This window comes from Sorex araneus, chromosome 2, assembly GCF_027595985.1.
Source record: "Sorex araneus isolate mSorAra2 chromosome 2, mSorAra2.pri, whole genome shotgun sequence".
NCBI lineage: Eukaryota > Metazoa > Chordata > Mammalia > Eulipotyphla > Soricidae > Sorex > Sorex araneus.
The window spans coordinates 2,188,316-2,207,553 of record NC_073303.1 but is presented as its reverse complement, the minus strand read 5'-3'; the positions used below and the strand labels follow the sequence as shown (position 1 = coordinate 2,207,553).

The following is a 19,238-nucleotide window of genomic DNA, read 5'->3' as shown; positions in this document are numbered from 1 at the left end:
GCCGTGCTGGTGTGCCAGCCACGTGGAGGCGTTTGCCAAGGTAAAGCCAAACTGGCAAACCACGGACCCACCCGAGTTGCCATGTGAGCAGTGGCACTCCCGACCCAGAGCGGGAATTCAGGCGGAGGGGCCTATTAGGAAGCTGCCCCTCGAGGCCTGTGCACTTAGATCCTGTTCTGTCGGGGTGGGGGGTCTTTGTTCTCTCCGGGAGCCCCGACGCCCCTTATGCTGCTCCCCCAGGGAGGATGCTGCTGCACCTCCCACTTGACTACGAGAGTAACGGGCTCTGCGCGTGCGCGCCCGGGCGCGGGGCGGGCTGTGCGCGTGCGCGCCGGGCGCGGGGGCGGGGCGGGCCCGCGGGCTCGGCGCAGGCGCAGACGCCGCGCGGGGGACAGGCGCGCGCGGGCGCGATGGCGGCGGTGCGGCTGGGCTGCGGCGCGCGTCGCCTGCGGGTCCTCCTGTCGCCGGTGACGCCGGGGATGCGCGCGGCCCGCTCCGCGCCCGCAGCCGCGTTCGGGTAACGGCGCCGCGCCCCTGCGCGCGGGCCCCGGGGGTCTGGGCGCGCGTCCCCGCCGCGGGGTGGCCGTGCCGAGGGGCCGCGTCGCCCCCCGACCGCGGCGCAGGGACCCGCAGGGACGGGCACGCGCTGGCCGCGTCGCCGCCTCCCGGGGGCAGCGGGGAGGGCCACTTGCCGGCGGCGCGGTCGGGGGGCGGCGCCTGCCGGGGTGGGGGTCGCGCGCGCCGCCGTCCGTCCCCTCCTCTGATCTACAAGTTTGGGGAAGGGTCCGAGTCTTTGGACACACACGGGGGCCAGGGCGGGCGAATGCCCAGTCCCCGGCCGAGCCGGTGTTGCGAGGGGCAGTTCTGTCCAGTGTCCCGCTGGCAAGTTGGCAGAAGGTTCCGTCCAGGGTCCGGTGGGTGCGTCCGTGGGTGCCGCGGGGCCCCTCCACGCCGCGGCGGGACCGTCCTGTGTCCCCCCCCCCAGCGTGTCCGCAGAGCAGGTCCCTGTGGACTTGGTGCTGCAGCTGTTTGGGCTCGCACCCGGCCGTGCCCAGGGGTGCCCGTGTGGCCGGGGTGGCGCCCGGGGTCCCGCCAGCCCTGAGCTGTGGTCCCGTCCCCGCAGTGGCAGCTGTCGCGCTGTCGTGCCTGGGAACAGGGACACAGGCCGTGCCGCGGGCTCGTCCAGACCGGCCGCGGCTCCCTCCGTGTGAGGTCAAAGTCCTCCTTCCTTAAGCCTGTGTCACGCTGGCTCCCCTGGACTCGTGTTCCAGAGCCCAGTTGGCACGTGTGCTGCCGGGAACAGACTGTTCCAACGCCGCGATCTCCGTCCCTGTATACCAGGGCCACGAGGGGTGGGCTGGGGTAGGGGGCGCCTTTTCGGGGCATAATCTTTTTGTTGCTTTTGTTTCGGGGTTACACTTGGTGGTGCTCAGGGCTTGCTCCTGGCGGTGCTTGCTTGGGCAACCATATGGGATGCCCGGGATCGAACCCAGGTCAGCCCGCTGCGTGCTGGGCGAGCACCCTCCCTGCTGTCCCTACTGACAGCTTCTTCTTACCTGAAGTTAAAGTATTAGCCGCCTACAACCAGCCTGAAGGAAAAACTTTGCAGAGCTCAGCCTGGGTTGATGTCCCGCCAGAGCCTTGGAGAACGCGGCTTCCCAGCCGCCAGGGGGCACTGCTGCCCCGAAGTGACAGGGGTGGCGTGCCCAGGGCTCTGCAGAGCCCCTTCTGAGCTCTGTGCCAGGAGCTCGAGCCCCCCCTGGACCGCCAACCCTTCAGAATTGCCCCCAGGAACTGAGCTGATAAAAGAGCTGCACGGTACTAAGCTGCAACAATGAATCAATAAGTAACGATGCAAATATGATTATGGAAATAACCGCACAGTGCACAAAATGTGTGCTTAAAGCATCATGAAATGTTATGCAAATCCAAGCCAGAGGGTAGCCAGTACTTGAGCTAATCATGTATAAGACACACGCCAAAGAAATAGTTGACACGGTTTACACAGAAATGATCCAGGACCTCGAGCTCTTTCTTCCCTTTTCATTTTTCTGGCCTGGTGTTTGGGCCACACCCGGCTGTGCTTGGGGCTCAGCCCTGGGGCGTGCTGCACTCAGGGGCGCTCTGACCCCGGGGATGCCCGGGCTTGAACCCGGGTTGGCCACGTGCTAGGCAAGCACGTTACCTGCTGTGCCAGGGCTAATTCCTGTGCCCCAGGTCCTTTCTGGAGGTGCTGGGGACCGAATGCAGTTAACCCCGGTGCCGGCCCTCAGCCGTGCCCGCGTGCTGCCCCGGACATCCCTGCCCCATCTTGACCTGAGAGACCACTAGCAGTGTGACCGGGGCAGGTCACCCAGCGCTGACCCTTGGCTCTGGAGGGCGCAGCCCAGCCAGTCGAGGTGGTGACAGGGGTGAGTCAAGAAGGACGCCCCGGACAGTTCTCACTCGAGCTCCGCTGTCTGTCCCGAGCCGTGAAGTCCTTGGCCTGCTTCCCTCCTGACCGGAAGCAGCTCGACTCCCCCGGTCCGGAGCCAGATGCTGCCCAGTTGCTTCTCACCCCCGTCCCTGCCACAGAATCACCCCCAGAATAAGGACGGGCAGGTGGGAGGGAGTCCAGCACCCCAGCACAGCGTGGCCCCACAGACTTCTTATCTGTTGGTTTGGTCTGGGGGCCACACTGGGGGTGCTCTCGGCCTGCTCCCGCCCTGGGGTCAGGGGTCACGCCTGGCCAAGCCCAGGGAGCCATTTCTGGTGCCAGAAATGGAACCAGCGGCACCGTCTCCCCAGGAGGCTGTGTTGGACGGACGGCAGGAGACTGAGGGAAAACCCAAAAGGCCGCGTGCAGGGGCCGGAGTGGTAGCACAGCGGGGAGGCGCTCACCTTGCATACGGCCGACCTGGGTTCAATCCCCGGCATCCCATAGGGTCTCCCGAGCACCGCCAGGAGTAATCCCTGAGTGCAGAACCAGGAGTCAGCCCTGTGCATCGCCGGATGTGACCCAAAAAGAAAGAACAAAACAAAGTAGTGCAGGAGGCCCAGGTCTCGGCCTCGCCACCGCATGTCCTTTGAGCACTGCCCGCCCTGTCCCCACAGCCAGAGGCATGAGAGGGAGTCGGGATCCCCCTCCCCGATAAACCCACATGGCCCTGGTAGGCCTCACCTCGGGCCGCCTGGGCCGCCTGTTGGAGCATCTGTTGGTTCCGGGCACCTTGGTCCTGCCCCAGAGACTGGGTGTGTTTAGGGGGCAGAGTCTGGCCTGTGGGCTCAGGGCCCTTCAGGTGGGGGCTCAGCTTCTCGGCGCCCCCTAGCGTCCGGCACTGCTCAGTGCACTCAGGGGTCTGTCCCTCCTCCAGGCTGCGTGCAGGCTCACGGCAGGGGTGTGGGGAACCCACCCGAGGGTGCAGGGGCTCCTGAGTGCGCCCGTCACTGGGTGACTGTCCCCAGCCGGGCCTGGCATTCCCCCTGCTCAGGGCACCTCGAGGAGAGTCACGGACGTGCTCCTGGCCCGCCGTGGGGGTCCTCCCTGTTCTTGGGGCCTCTCCAGCGTTCTCCCCACTCCCTGCCACACATCCGGGGACTCTGGGGTCCCGCGTGTGGCTCCCGCGGGAAGCGCAGGCTGCCCCCGCGAGGGCCAGGCCCTGGGCAGCCGGGTCTCCCCTTACCGGGTGCCGGGTGAGCAACTCTGCAGCCCGGCCGCCTTGCTCGGGGGCGGGGACACGGCCTCTGCCCACGATCTGAGATCAGGGATCTCTCCTGGCGGGCTCGGGGGCCATATTGCTGGGGGTCCCAGCTGTCGAACCCGGGACGTTCCCGAGCCTGCTGTACTGTTGCTCGGCCCCACGCCAGCGTGTGCTAGTGGGTCTGTCTGAAACGGACCTGCTGTCCGTCGGCTTCTGCTCACGGCCTCCCGCCCGGTGCCCGGCCTGGCCTGAACCCAGAAGGCCAGAGGCGGCGCCCGGTGCCAGCAGGGCCCTCTGCTCGGTGCCGTCCCCGCCCAGGGCCCTGCTCCTGTTCCAGAAGCATCCTTCCCGCCGCCACCCGGCCCCGGAAACCCGTCCTCTGGCCAGCCCCTTTCTGGCTGCTGTCTCCCCCGCTCCCCGTGTGACCCCTCAGAGTGGAAGGGTGCGGACATCCCCGAGAGACGCTGACGGCGGTCGGCAGTGCCCCCGGCCTGGGCCCCGAGAGAAACGGGGGCGAGGGTGTTGGTGCCCACACTGTCTCCAGGCTGCCCTGGACACCGCAGGGAGGGAGCCCCTCAAAGCTCGAGGGACCCCAAAGGGGCCTGACCCCAGGGACGGTCCTGATGGGCCACATCCTGCCCTGCCTGCAGCCTTCTGGTACACTGACCCCGAGGAACAGGCTCAGGGCTGGGCCCCTGGGCAGGGCCACTCACTGGGCAGGGTCGGGTCCCTGGGCAGGGCCTGGTACCCGGCTGGCACTGCTGGGCGTTTCGGTGCTGGTCTGCGTTGCCCTTTTGGGTTTCTGTAGACAGTGACTCTGTGGTCGCTCCAGCTGTCACCCGGTTCCGTCTCATTCTTTCTTTGGCACACGGCAGAGCTCAGGGCTCACCCCTGGCCGCCCAGGGGACCCCGTGGGCTGCTGGGGATCGCGCCCAGCCCGGCCGCTCCAGCCTGGGTCTCTCTTCCCAGGAAACTGTGCCCATATCTGGGCGGGAGGGCTGGTCTTCGGCACACGCGTGTACGCGGCGGGTGGGTGGGCTGCAGCCGGGGAGGAAGCGGGGCCCCGTGTCTTTAACGAGCTCTCGCTGGGGGTACAGATGGGGAGCGGGAGGCCGTGACATCACTCGCCTGCGTCCTGGGGCGGCCGTGATGTCACTCGCCGGCAACCCGGAGAGGCTGTGACGTCACTCGCCAGCCTCCTTGGGGGGCCGCACGGCTTCCCTCCAGCCTGTGCCTGGGGCCGCCTCCCCTAGGGAAGCGGGGGCGGGTCCCCGGGCAGAGCAGCGTCCCCGGCTCTCCCGCGCCGCGACCCCTTGGGCCGCCTGAGCCCGCCCGAGCCGGGCCAGGCCGGGGCCAGTCCCGAGACGGGCTCTTCTCTTCCAGGTCCTCCGTGACCTCCGCCAAGGTGGCCGTGAACGGCGTCCAGCTGCACTACCAGCGCACGGGCGAGGGCCCGCAGGCCGTGCTGCTGATGCCCGGCATGCTAGGTCAGCACCCGCCCCGCCCGCGTGCCGGGGTGTTCGCTCCGCTAAAGTCGGGCCGAGGGCCAGACCCGGGGCGGGGAGATGGCCCGGGAGGCTGGACCCTCGGTCTGGGTCACCCCGAGCACAGAGCCAGAGGATCGCCCCTGAGCACTGCGGGGTGGGTCTCCGTTTCCCTCCCGACTAGGTGGTCGCGGGGGGCTGGGGAGGTAGTACAGGGGGTGAGACCCTGCAGTGGACACAGCTGACCCTGGCTGGACCCCTGACCGCCGCTGGGGTGGCCCAAAGTGCAAACAGGCACAAGTAGGTGGTGACGGGCAGGAGGCCCAGGGTGGGGGCTGGGAGAGAGCCCAGTGGTTAGGTCACGCCTGGCCTGTGTCTGACCTGGCCCTGTTCCTGCCCCCCAGGCCCCCGCCCCAGCCCCTCGTGGGGCCCGAGCGGCATCGCATCCTTGGGCGCTGGGCCTGAGCTTCGTCCTTCCCCGGGGCCCCTCCCCCTCCCTCTCCCCTCCTCTCCTCCCCCCAGGAAAATAGTGAGTTCCGGGGAAATGTGCGCTGGCCCCAGGACGAATTCCCTCTGGTTCCAGGGAGCTTTTAGAGCCGTCGCATTTCCCTGCAGGGAGGCGCCCACGTGCCTCTGTTTCCCCTGCAGCCCTTCTTTCCCCTACGATCAAAGCGCTGGACAGCTTGCGGGCACTGGCCGAACCTGCTGGCCGTGGGGCGGCCGCTGCCCGGTGTCTGTCCAGGGTGCCGAGTGCGCAGTGTAGGGAGGGGGTTTCGCCGCAGTGGCCGACACGGGGCTCGGTTTCCCGTGAAAGCAGTGACCCCCCGCACCCTCGCTCCGGCCCAGCCTTTCTTTTGTTCTTAAGGAAGACCGAGAAGTCTGAGAGACGCTAAGTAGTGCAGGGTGGGGGCACGAAGGAGGCCGCTGTCCTCACGGGGGCCGCGAGGGGGTGGCAGAGGGCAGGTCTGCGCCCCCCTCCTCCCCCGTGCCAGGGTGACTGGCCCCTTTCCTTCAGGGTGTGGAGAGACGGACTTCGGGCCGCAGATCAAGGGCCTGAGCAAGAAGCTCTTCACGGTGGTGGCCTGGGACCCGCGGGGCTACGGGCACTCCCGGCCCCCGGACCGAGACTTCCCGCTGGACTTCTTTGAGCGGGACGCCAAGGACTGCGTTGACCTGATGAAGGTGGGCCCGCGGGGCGCGGAGGGCGGGCCCGGCCCCCCTGAGATCTGGCGCTGAGCCTCCGCTCTGCGCGGCCACGCCTCGGGGCTCCCGGAGGAAGCACAGGACTCCCGTCGGGCACGAGGACAGAGCGGGGGCCGGAGAGGTAGCTCAGTGGGCGGGGCGCTTGCCTTGCACCCCCGTGGGCCCAGGCTGGACCCCGGCACCCCGTATACTCCTGAGCACTGTCCGGAGCGATTCCTGTGCGCAGAGCGAGACCCCTGAGCGTTGCTCACTTTGGCCCTAACCGTCCCCTCCCGGGAAAAATCTGAAGTGATTGTAGTTGGGTTTTCTGTGTGTGTGGATTTTTGCTTTGGGCCCCACTCAGCAGTGCCCCGGGCCTGCTTCCGACTCTGCGCTCAGGAATTACTCCTGGTGTTTCTCAGAGACCATACGGGATGCCGGGGATCGAACCTGGGTCGGCTGCGTTTCAGGCAGCTGCCCTGCCCACTGCACCATCTCTGCGGCCCTCCCCTCAGTTCCCGATGGGGGGCTTGGCTGGCCCAGAGGACCCTCTCTGGCGCCTCTGGGAGTGCCCAGGCTGTGCCCCGACCGTGCCCGGGTCCTTCGCAGGCGCTCGGGTTCCAGAAGGCCTCCCTGCTGGGCTGGAGCGACGGGGGCATCACAGCCCTGGTGGCCGCCGCCAGGTTCCCCACGTTCGTCCACAAGATGGTGATCTGGGGCGCCAACGCCTACGTGACCGAGGAGGACGACCGGATCTACCAGGGTGTGTGCGCCCGCCTCCCGCCCCCCTGCCCGCCGCCCGCCCCCTCCCCGCACCCCCTGTCCCGCCCTTGCAGTTCCCAGCCCTGAGGAAGCCCCCGGAGGCCCGAGGGGCCCCTGAGGTCCACGGGGGCGTGTCCCACGCCCAGGGCATCCCTCGCACCCCTCGCCCCCGTCCCAGTCCTGGGCAGGAAGGACACGACGCCCTTCGTGTTGGCTCCCGGGGCCCCTCGGGCTCCTCACGCTCCTCACGCTGGTCCTGCAGCCCTGGGGACTGGGGGAGGCGCAGCCCAGCCCGTGGCCCCGGCCGACCCCGGCCGGCCCCGGCCCCCGTTCCCGTCAGCCCAGCCCTGCCCTCCGTCCCCGCCGGCCCCTCCCCTCTGCCCTCTGCCCTCTGCCCTCTGCCCACTCCCAGTCTTGCCCCCCCGGGCCCACCTAAACTTCGGTGCCTTTGGCCACTTTCAGGCCCACGGTCAGGCTGTCCAGGGCTCAGCTCAGGAGCTGCCGAGTGTCCAGGGGCTGCCTGGTGGGCACTGCTGGACTCTGGAGGGGGGAAGGCCGCATCTCTCTGGGCCCTGCATGACCTGTTGTGGGATTTGTTTGTTTGTTTTTCTTTTGGCTTTTTGGTCACACCTGGCGATGCTCAGGGGTCACTCCTGGCTCTGCACTCAGGAATCACTTCTGGAGGTGCTCGGGGGACCCTAGGGGGTGCTGGGAATCGAACCCGGGTTGGCTGTGTGCAAGGCAAACGCCCTCCCCGCTGTGCTACGGGTCCAGCCCCTGTTGTGGGGGTTTTAGGGCCGGTGTGGGGTGAGCGGCCGCGCGTGCTGCTGCAGGCCCGAGGCAGACCCTCCGCCGTGCTGACGCCGTGTCACGGCCCTGTGGGGTGCGGCGGCCGTGCACACGCCTTCTCCGTGCCGGCACCCGTGGGTTTGTGCCGCCCGCGGCCCTGCCCTCCTCTGCCCTCCCTGCCGTGGGGCGGGGCCGGGCGCGCTGGCGGGGAGGGCGGCCTTGCGCAGGGCTCTGTGGACTTTGGGGCAGCGGGGTCAGAGCGCCGCTAACTTGCTCCATCTTTGGCTTCGGGGGGCCACACCCGGCCATGCTCGGGGCTCCTCTGGGATGCCGGGGGTCGCCCCTGAGCCGGCTGTGTGCCCGGGCTCCGGCCTCGCACTCTCGTGGGGCTGCCCTGCAGCAGACACTCCCTTGGCCCCTTGCTGCAGACCCCGCGTTCCTGCTTCTGCGCGTGTGCCCCTCTGTGTGCCTCTCTGTGCCTCTCGGGGCACGCTCTGTCGCTGCCACTCGGGCTGTCGGGAGGGGGTCTGCTGGGCGGAGGGGCTTCTCCCGACATGGTCCTTGGGGTCATTCCTGCAGGTGCTCGGGACCTCGAGGTCCCTGGGGGTGACATGCGCCCGAGCCCCGGCGTGTCCGCCCGGCCCTTGTGTGTTCAGTTTGCGTGTGGACAGGAGAGTGACCGTCAAGAGGCCGAGCTGCGGTTCCGCTCTGGCCTCCGAGCCCTTTCGGGGGTGCTAAGGGGCTCCCTGGGGGTCTCTGTCTCCGGAGGAGCCCGCTCGGGCACTGCGGCCACTTCATGCTGTCGGCTCGTCCCGCTCCCTGCCCGTTTCTCTTGGCCTCTCCTGCTGTGTCCACCGCCTTCTCGTTCCCGCTGTGGAGGTGGCCGTGTCACCTGGGTGGGGAGACCCGTGTCCTGGTGCGTGAGGCTCGAGGATGCAATTGTCCCCCCCCCCCCCCCCGATTCCTCTTCCTGCCGGGGTCTCGTTTGCCGCTGCTGACGGGACAGGCCGAGCAGAGGTTGGACGCGGTGGGGAGTGACCGGGGCAGCGGTTCCCAGAGGGTCGTCGGGAGGGGCGGCCGGCCTCTGGGACACCCGGGGAGCCCCCACCCCCAGGAAGTGCGGAAGGAGTCTGTGCCTGGCTTCCCGGCCTCTGTCTGTGACTCCGCCAGTGCTCGGGCGGGCGCCTTGGGCCGAGGCCTCGCTTTAGCTCTGCTTGCCGGGGCCTCGCGCACGCCAGGCGGGCACCGCGCCCCCAGACCCTGCTTATCCGTCCTATTTGGGGAGGGGGCGATCAGGTTTGGGGTCACCCCAGGAGTGCTCAGTGGGTCAGGAGTGACTCCCGGCAGTGCTCCGGAGACCAGGTCTGGGGCCCGCGCTCCTCCGGGGCCGACCCCCCACAAGGCAGGGCCCTCCCGCCGCCCCCCTGCATTTCCGAGGGGGCATCCGGCCCCCGGCTCCTCTTCTGGGGCTGAGCCCCCCGTGCCCCGGGTTGTGCATCAGCCGGCCGGCCGCTCCGGCCTGCGTCAGTCCCAGAGAGACAGGACAGCGGGGAGGGCATGCAAGGCCCCAGCACCCCACAGGGCTCCCGGGGGGTGGTCCCCGAGTGCAGAGCAGGGGGAAGCCCTGAGCACGGCCGGGTGGGCCCCAGACCAGGGGCCCCAAACGTAGAAAGGCCGACCTGTGCTCTTCTCAGGCCCCTGCCTGCCCTTCCTGCCAGCAGGGAAGCCCCGTGTCCGTCCCCGCGCTGACGCCCCTGGGCCCCCATCACCTCCAGCAGGGAAGCCCCTTGCCCGAGCCCCCGACGGTCCCTCCCGCCGTGCAGACCTGGTCTCCGGTGCTGGTGAAAGTCGTGTCCTTGTCCCAGGAGCTTGCTGGGGCGGGGAGTCGTGAGGGAGCAGGCGGAGTCCTTCCCCCTGACCCGAGCCTGGGGGCGCTCAGACAGCCACCTGGGCCCGGGGGAGGCGGTGGGGGTGCTGGCCTGGGACTCACCCGTGCCACTCCCCTTCCTCAGGCATCCGCGACGTGTCGCAGTGGAGCGAGAGGACGAGGAAGCCCCTGGAAGTCCTGTACGGCCGCAGCTACCTGGCCAGGACCTGCGAGCAGTGGGTGGACGGGATCGGGCAGTTCAAGCATCTCCCTGACGGTGGGTTCCGGGACTGGGCCGTGGGCCTCGGCCTGACCAGCAGGAGTGTCCCCCCGCCCCCCCCGCCCGGCTCCCCCCTGCGTGCCCCACCCTCTGCTCCCGGGGTGCAGGGCTGCTGCTGCCCCTGGCCGGCGCCCGGCCCTGCCCTCTGACCTCCCGTGTGGCATGGCAGGTCCTCCCCAGAAGCCCGGAGCAGTTACAGGAGCGGGGGTTGGCCCCGGGCCCCCCCCTCGCCCTCCAGGTCACAGCGGGGTCTGCCCCGGCCCCTCGCCCCCCTCCGTGGCCGGGGCAGGAGGCGGAGTCTCTGAGACAGATTCTCAGGTCAGGCCTATTGGGGGGTTTTGTTTCGAGGTATTTTTGGAGGGTGTGGGTGGGTTTAGGGCCACGCCTGGTGGTCAGGCGCTCCCGGCTCGAGACCCCTGGCCGGCTTGGGGGACTCTGGGGGATGCCCAGGGCCAGCGCCCTCCCCACCGCGCCCTCTCCAGCCCCTCAAACCTGTTTCGGTGGAGTCTCTCTCTCTCTCTCTCTCTCTCTCTCTCTCTCTCTCTCTCTCCCTCCCTGTCTCTCTCCCTCTCCCTCCCTTCCTCTCTCTGTCCTTCTCTCTCTCCTCTCTCCCTCTCTGTCTTGTTCTCTCTGTCTCTGTCTCTCTGTCTCTCCTTCTCTCTTTCTCTCCCTCTCTCTCTTCTCTCTCTCCCTCTCTGTCTTGTTCTCTCTGTCTCTGTCTCTGTCTCTCTCTCTCTCTCTCTCTCTCTCTCTTTCTCTCTCTCTCTCTCTCCAGTAGCCCGAGTTGAATCTTGGCGCTCACTCAGTCACAAAAATGTTTATGATCAAAGGCCCAGCTGGGTCTCTGAGGTAAGTGTTTCCAGAGTGAGTCAGCGGTCAGCGCTTTGACAGGGGAAAGGACGTGGAAATGGGGCTGTTTTGGTGTAAGCTCAGGACAGTCAGTGTATCCTGTGGAGCCCAGGGAGGCTGAGAAACGGGCCCCAGGACGCCTGCCTTGGCCCCGGAAGGAGAAACGCGCAGCGCAGCTGGGTGGGAAGGAAGGGCCCCGGCAGGTCGCTCCCACGCGCGCTTCTGTTTGTGTGTGTGGGGCCACACCCAGGGACGCTGGGGGTCACTCCTGGCTGCCCAGCCCGCCGGCTCTCGAGCAGAGGGGAGGGAGGGAGGGCCGCGGGCCGGGCGGAGCTGGTCAGGGCAGATGGTCCGTCCGTCCCCGTCCGTCCCGTCGTCCGGGCTGGGTTTCCGTCGAGAGGAGGCGTTGAGAGGAGGCGCCGCACAGGGAATCGTCAGCGGGGACACGGCCGGCCGAGGACGGTGACTCTGAGTGTGTCGGGCCCCGCTGGCGCCCGTGAGCACGGCCCGGTAGGAGGGACGGGGCCGACGCCTCCCACTCGCCCCCAGGAGCCGGCCTGGTGCCAGCCCCTGTCAGGCTTGTGGTGGCAAAGCCCTGCTGTGCCCGGAGACCCCGCAAGGCTGAGAAGGAGAAGGGGAGGGAGGGAGGCAGCCCCGGGCCCGCGGGCTCCCAGGCGGGAGGAGGAAATGGGCAGGGCCGTGTCGGGCAGGCGCTGCCCCAGGGGGCCCAGGGCTCGTCGGGGCCAGAGACAGTGCAGGGGTGAAGGCGTCTTCCTCCTCATGGCAGACCCTCGTTCCACCCGGTACCTCGTAGGGCCCCCGGCCCCCTGGGAGGATCCCTGAGCAGAGCCAGGTGTGACCCCAGAACAAACACGTCCCCCACACGGCTGAGAAGAGCCGCCTGGAATGTGACCCAAGGCCCCTCAGAACCATCAGTCCTGCACTTGCGGGGTGCTCCCGCCTCAGGGGTGCTCCCGCCTCAGGGGTGCTCCCACCTCACAGGTGCTCCCACCTCACAGGTGCTCCTGCCTCATGGGTGCTCCCGCCTCAGGAGTGCTCCCGCCTCAGGGGTGCTCCCGCCTCACGGGTGCTCCAGCCTCAGGGGTGCTCCCGCCTCACGGGTGCTCCAGCCTCAGGGGTGCTCCCGCCTCAGGGGTGCTCCCGCCTCAGGAGTGCTCCCACCTCATGGGTGCTCCCGCCTCATGGGTGCTCCCAACCCACAGATGCTCCATCTCATGGTGTGCTCCCACCTCACTCGGTGCTCCCGCCTCATGGGTGCTCCCGCCTCACGGTGCTCTCCCGCTTGTCTTTCAGGGAACATCTGCCGCCACTTGCTGCCCCTGGTGCGCTGCCCCACGCTGATCGTGCACGGGGAGAAGGACCCGCTGGTGCCGCGCTTCCACGCCGACTACATCCACCAGCACGTGGCCGGCTCCCGGTGAGTCCGTCCCGGCAAGGACCCGTGAGGAAAGGGGCTCGAGGGCGGGGTGTGAGGCTGGGCCTGGGGCGCACTGAGGGGGCCGCGGGGGGCCGTGCCACGGGCATCGGGCCCCGCCTGCAGCAGGCTCGACGCGCGCTCACGGGGTGTTGTCCTTCCTTCTAATTTATGGGTCGTACCTAGTAGTGCTCGGGGCTCACATCTGACTCCATGCTCAGGGTCACTCCCGGCTCTGTGCTCCGGCCTCACTCCTGGCTCTGTGCTCGGGGTTCACTCAGCTCTGTGTTTGGGGCTGACTCCTGGCTCTCTGCTCAGGCCTCACTCCCAGCTCTGTGCTCAGGGCTGACTCCCTGCTCTGTGCTCAGGGTTCACTCAGCTCTGTGCTCGGGGCTGACTCCTGGCTCTGTGCTCGGGGCTTGCTCTGGGCTCTGTGCTCAGGACTGACTCCCTGCTGTGTGCTCAGGGTTTACTCCTGGCCCTGTGCTCGGGGCTTGTTCCCGGCTCTGTGCTCAGGCCTCACTCCCGGCCCTGTGCTCGGGGCTCACTCCCGGCCCTGTGCTCAGGGCTCCTGGCAGCACTCAAGGGACCGTATCGGGTGCTGGGGACGGAAGCCAGGGTGGCCACATGCAAGGTACACCCCCTCCCCCTGTACCAACCCCTCGGCCCCGAGTTGGAGGCGTTCCTGTGCCTCCCTGTGGCAGTGCCGATGCTCAGTGCCCTCTGCCTCGAACCCGGGAAGCAGGGCCCAGAGACGCGTTGTGAGGAGCCCCGGCAAAGGGGGCTGTGCTCGCAGGGACACGTGACACAGGAGGGAGGTGTCCAGACGTCCTGTCCAGGGCGACGGCCTGCACCCCTGGGCGTCCCCCGTCATAGCGCACTGTCAGTCGAGGGACGGGGACAGTGTGCCCTGACCCCCAGCTCCTGCTCGCCTCATGGCCGGTTTCCTCTTCCTCTTCCTCCCACTGCCACTTTCTGAACGTAGAATCTGATCCTGTTTTCAGTCCTGAGCCCTGCTTTTATTTCTCAGTGAGACTCTCAGAACATCTAGGTACCTCAGACCTGCGCCAGCCCCTGCCCGGAGTCATTCCCACTCAGACCTGAGTTTAACATTTTTTATACTTTTATTGGTTTTAATTAAACCAAGCTCCCGGAAGTGCTCAGCTGCTTTGCGGCCGTGCAACATCTTATAGCCTACTTCTCCCTCTGGGAGAACCTGGCAAGCTACCGAGAGTTTCCTGCCCACACGGCAGAGCCTGGCAAACTCCCCGTGGCGTATTCATATGCCAAAGCCAGTAACAATGATGGGTCTCATTCCCCTGACCCTGAAAGAGCCTCCAATGCGGCATCGTTGGGAAGGCCGAGTAGAGAGAGGCTCCTAAAATCTCAGGGCTAGGACAAATGGAGACGCTACTGAGACCGCTCAAGAAATTCGATGATCAATGGGATGATGATGATGATGATGGTGATACTTTTTATTTTTATAAAGTTGTTCACAACAGTTCATTACAAGTAATGTTCAAACCCCAGTTCCACCTCCTTGCACCTTCCCACCGCCATAAGAGGAAAGTGTGTGAAGGTTGTTGCATTTCACCCTGGAACCATCTAAGCTCTCATATAAGAGATTTCAAGCATGTATGTTAAACCCACAGCAAGACTTGAGTATCACGTCTCACTCAAGTGAGAGAAGGAATCCGGAGTTCCGACCTTGGTCTACAGTCAAGAATCAGGGACGCTGTCTCGTTTGCCAAGACATGAAAAATCAGATGGGCCGGACACGTAATGCAATTCAGAGGGGACCGCTGGGCTAGAGCTTACTGACTGGATTCCACGGGACGTCAAAATACCACGTGGCCGCCCACCAAAGAGATGGTCAGACTTCTTCCTCAAAACCCTGAACGAACGGTTTGAGGCTCTTCCTGTTCCTGGAGTGAGCAGATACCATTGGGCTACACTAGCACACAACAGGGACGGGTGGAGACGTTACTGGCTCCCACTCCAGCAAATTGAAGATCAACGGGATGACAAGTGATACAAGTGACGTTACACCCAAACACGTGTGCTACTTGAGGTGCCTCAGTGGGCTAGCGTGTAAGAGGACGCATGGCAGCGAGTGTGGCCGCGCACTCCAGGGCGTTCTGTGTCGCTCTCTCCCGGGAGCTTTGCTGTAGGTCTCCGGCTCTTGGCCGTTGGTGGGATCACGTGGCACCGGGGGCAGTCTGTGGGCACGACTGCCGAGCTACTGGAAAACTGGGGAGCTGGTGGGAGGAGGCCCAGTCCCGCTCCGAGCGGGCTTGGAGATCGACCTGAGTTTAATCAGCACAAAGAGTCAGACCCCCGAGCTGGCCACTCCTCCTCCACGCCCAGCTTCTGCCAGCCGCACCCGCCCAGCGCTTCAGAGACAGAAGCTCCCCCGTCCCCGGGCCCTGGGGAATGGATTCCTGCTTCACTGTCCTGGTGGCCCAAGAGCCGGCTCTCACGGCCCGGTGGGAGCGCCAGGCCCTTCAGTACCCTCCCTCAGAAGCTTCCGGCACGCGGGGCTGTGCCTCAGCCCTTGGGTCCGCCCCCAAGGCTCTTCCTCCCAAACTGTTACTTTATTCTTCTCTGGGGCCACACGCAGCTGTTTTCCGGCCTTACTCCTGGGTCTGTGCTCTGAGGTCACGCCCGTGTGGGCCCCCCGGGTAGAAGCTGGGTCCCGGCCACCCCCAGGCCGGCCTGGGCCGTCGCCTTCTGCTCTCACACACGCCAGGTCCCCGCCTGGGGGGCTCAGGAAGGCCCGCAGTGGTCTGCAAGGAACTCCTGGCCCGGGGACTGCCCGGCCCGGCTCCCGCAGCCGCGCACGGCACGGAGAGGAGTATTTCCTTCCGCTCCAGACGCCGCCGCAGCCTGTCTCGTGCAAGAGCGTTTTCTCAGAGCAGTATTCCCGGGTGCAGATGAGTGGAAGGGAAGCGTCGCCCGCTATGACTCACGGCAGCTGATTTACGTTCCTCTGTCGGCTCTCGGGAGGGGGCCGGGAGGGGGCGGGAGTCGGCCCTCCCCCCAGCTGCACCCGCTCGGGCGGCCCCAGGCAGGGGCCTGGCCAGTTGGGGCCAGAGCCGCAGCAGGAGGGCGCTTGCCTCGCGTGTGGCCCCCCAGCCTCTCCAGGAGAGACCCCGAGTGAGAGCCGGGAGGGAGCCCTGAGCGCTGCTGGGTGTCCCCCCAGGATAGAGGGCGTCTCTCCACCAGTCCCCCACAGACGACCGTCCCTGCAGGAGCCACGTGTCTCTCCGCGGGAGGGGGCCCCGGGCCTGGCCCCCTTCCCGCCCCGGCTGACTCCTGTCTCCGAGGGAACGTCCAGGAGCTGCTGGGAGCCAGGAGGCCTGTGCGGTCACTGGAGCCCCGCGGTTTGAGTCAAGGGATTCGCAGACAGTGGCCCCGGGCCTCCCCCTCGCACGGCGGGCACACGGGGCCATGGGGCGGGCAGGGGCACCCTGGAGCCACAGCACATACCCGTGCCCGCCTGCTGCCCCTCCCGGCCCGAGAGGACAGAGGCCAGCCCAGAGCAGGCGGACTGCAGACCTTTTGTTTTTATTTTTTCACTGAATCACCGTGAGCTACAGTTAGACTTACACACTTCCGTGACTGCGTTTCAGTCAAACAGCGGCCGGGCACCCATCCCGCCACCCGTGCCCGTTCTCCACCACCAGTGGTCCCAGTATCCCGCCCCCTCCCGTGGCGGGCACCTTCCCTTCCTCTCTCTCTCCTCTTGGTGCTACGTTTGCAGTGCGGGTGCTAAGTGGCCGTCGTGTTTGGCCCATGGTCTGCTTCAGCCCTCTGACATGCAAACCCCAAGCTCTTCAGCGAGGAGGCCCCATCCGGACGCAGAGGCCCAAGGCCCCCCGGAAGGTGGGCCCCTCGGTAGCGGGGAGGCTGCAGGAGAGGGCACAGCGCCGGGGCCTTGGCCTTGGCCGTGCCCGCGGCTCACCGGCCTTCAGTCCCTCCAGCCCTGGGTGGCCCCCTGGGCACCGCCGAGTGGGACCCCAGAACAAAACGAAAGAGAAGCAGCGGTGGGCTTAGGGGACGAGCAGCCCTAAGGGAGGGGGCCGGGAGGGGACCCCCGCGGTGAGGCTCTTCCTGGGTTAACTTTCCTTCCCTCGACTATGTTGTGTCTCTGGGGGGTTTCCGTGTTTTGTTTTGGCTTGGGGACCACCCCGGGGCCTGCTCAGGGGTCACGCCTGGGGCCTGGGTCTGCATGTGGCCCCGAGACCCCCACTCTCAGCCCCCGCCGGCTGCAGGGAAAGAACGCTGGGGGGACTGTTGGAGCTGCTGGCAGAGCCACGGGGCCTCTCCACGCTCACGCGCCCCCTGACGCCCCCCGCCTCTTCCCCACCCACCCCCACCCTGGGCCATTCAACAAAAACGATCTTGCTTCGCTTAAAAAAAAATAATTCCCCTCCCCCCAGCACCATTGTCGGCCAGGGCCGCTCCTGGGGGGGACTCCCACGGAGAACATTCCAGCCCACCCCCGCCCCGGAGTAAAGCCACCATTGTGCAGTGTCCCCAGATGTCTGACTCAAGCTTATTTCCTATTCCTGGGCTGCTAGACGTTTCTGGGGCCCAGGGACGGCCTGGGGCAGAGTGTGCGCAGCCGTGCTGAGCCCTCGGCCTGTCCACCTGTGCTGTCGTGCCCAGGCCGGAGCGGGAGGGACAGCTGGGGTGTCATGGGCTTCATCCCCCCCGTCCCCCGCTGGCCGAGACATGAACATCTGCTTGTTCCGGGAACCAGCCCCCCCTCCACACACACACACTTCTTCCCAGGAAGAGCGTCTGCCAACCTACTGGAAAATGGGGGATCTGGGTGGAAGAGGCCCAGTCCTGATCCGAGCAGGCTTGGAGATCTTGGAGATCTTGGGCCTCTTCCACCCAGATCCCCCATTTTCCAGTAGCTAGGCAGTCACACCCAGGAACTGCCCCCGACGCCATGTAATCCCACCCACGGCCAACATCCAGAGACCATCAAGCCAAGCTCCTGGAAGTGAGCGACGCAGTCTCTTGCCCCTGCACCTGGCTGTCATCATCAGGGTTCCTTGGAGGGGGGCGGGTTGAGTTTCCCTCCCCGCCCCGAGCAGAGCCCCGGCAGCTGAAGACCTCTGGAACCCAGCCACAGCCGTGCTCAAGGCCCCTCTCCACACGCTTGAGTTTCTCTCCTTGAGCTGCATTAATCTCCCCAAAAGAGTTTTCTATGTTTAATCTGTGTAAGCGATCTATGCAAATTTCCAGGTGCCTTGCCTGTGTAATGACCAATCACACCTGCGTGCTTCACTCCAGCCCCCTCAGGTGCTCTGTAAGTAGCTAGCAGCTCCCGTTTAACGGGCCATTTCACCCTCAGGTTGTGCTCCCCGTCTCCCCGTCTCTCCGTCTCTCTGTCTCTGTCTCTGTTGGGGGAGCCTGGGGGGGGTGGGGAGGCCGCTCTGGACCACGGAACACACACACGTCTTCGCAGCAGCCCCCCACATTTTATTGTGTGAACTCACAGGGGTGACCCCTGAGCAGTGCTGGGTGTGGCCTCCAGACTAAACAACGCCCCCCAAAAAAACAGGGTGAGGAAGGCTTGGTGCTCGCCGGCCCCACGGGTCAGGGGACCCGCACGCCCTCGCCGCCTAGACGCTCCGTTCAGAGCCTCCCGGCCTGTGACTCGGGGCTGCGACACATACTGCTGGCGTGGGCGGGGTCAGGAGCTGCCCTCGGAGATGGGGGTCGTGGGCCCGCCCTGCCCCTTGGCCTGGATCCAGACTGACGGTCTCTGCACCGGGCCAGGCGCCCGAGACAGCACGCGCTCCCCTGGGGATTCTCCGTGGCCCTGCCCGCAGGATGCCGTGGCGGCTGGGGCTGCCCAGTGATACCTGCAGGCCCTGCGGGGGTGGGGGACGGTGCCAGGGACCCCCCCTGGAGTTTAAAGGTGACCAGCCCACCCCGCCCTCGGCCAGGCTGGCCCCACCACTCATTGTAGGCCTTTCCCGTCGCCACCGCCAGCCCAGCTCTGCAGGGGACACCGGGGCCAGCCGCCCTCCCAGGGGGCCGTGCGGGGCCACCGTGGGGCCCGTGTGCCTTGGTGGCAGGTGACGCCAGGGTGGCTGTGTTTTCGGGACGGGGCTTGTTTTAGGGGGTTGGGTGCTGGGTCACAGCTGTGGCGAGGAATCGCCCCTGACGGTGCTCGGGGGACCCAGAGCCACACCAGGGGCCCCGCAGTGTGGGCTGTGTGCGTGGCAGGCCGGCCTTACCCCGTGGGCTCTCCAGCCCCAGGCAAGAACTTTCTTTTTTTCCAGGCTGCATCTGATCCCGGAAGGGAAACACAACCTGCACTTACGTTTCGCAGATGAGTTCAACAAGCTGGTGGAAGACTTCCTGCCATGAGGGGCCCCCCCAGCTCTGCGCCCGCCCCCTCCCCTCACACAGTTCCCACCTCGCCCTCCAGCCGTGAATGCCACACGCAGTGAGGGGCTGAGACAGCACAGCCAGCCCGTGCTGTGCCGGGTTCGAGCTACAACACAAGCCTCACGGGCCGTGTCGAGCCCTGAGCACTGCCGGGCGGCTCCAGAGACCGGAACAACCCATTGACAACAAACAGAATAATTTCAGGGGAGGAAACTGCTTCCCGGGTGCTGCTCCGGCAGCTGAGAAGGGCCGGGCGCCTCAGTGGGCGGAGCTCGTTAGTCGCCTGGGCCCAGGGCCGAGACAGACACACAGCGCAGTCCCGGTGTGACCGCCACACCGACGGAGGAGACTGACCTGCTTCCCCCCACGCGCCCTCCCTGATGTTCTCACCTTAACACTTTGGGCCAGGCTAGAGGGGAAGTAACTCTCTCTGTTAGAGCACATTAGCATCGAAATCCAATTCTGATGAACTGACACGGCCCCCTCCCCCCAAAAA

At 66.6% G+C, this 19,238-nt stretch overlaps 1 protein-coding gene across 1 annotated transcript; it reads left to right on the top strand.

Moving 5' to 3' along the window:
• Window positions 1-384: 384 nt before the first annotated feature.
• On the top strand, window positions 385-19,230 carry BPHL (biphenyl hydrolase like). Its single transcript, XM_055124260.1, has 7 exons — window positions 385-517; window positions 5,064-5,167; window positions 6,180-6,346; window positions 6,956-7,109; window positions 9,910-10,041; window positions 12,208-12,331; window positions 18,634-19,230. Exons 1-7 carry the CDS (start codon window positions 411-413, stop codon window positions 18,719-18,721), a joined length of 876 nt encoding a protein of 291 aa, XP_054980235.1. The 5' UTR covers window positions 385-410; the 3' UTR covers window positions 18,722-19,230.
• The last annotated feature ends 8 nt before the right edge of the window (window positions 19,231-19,238 follow it).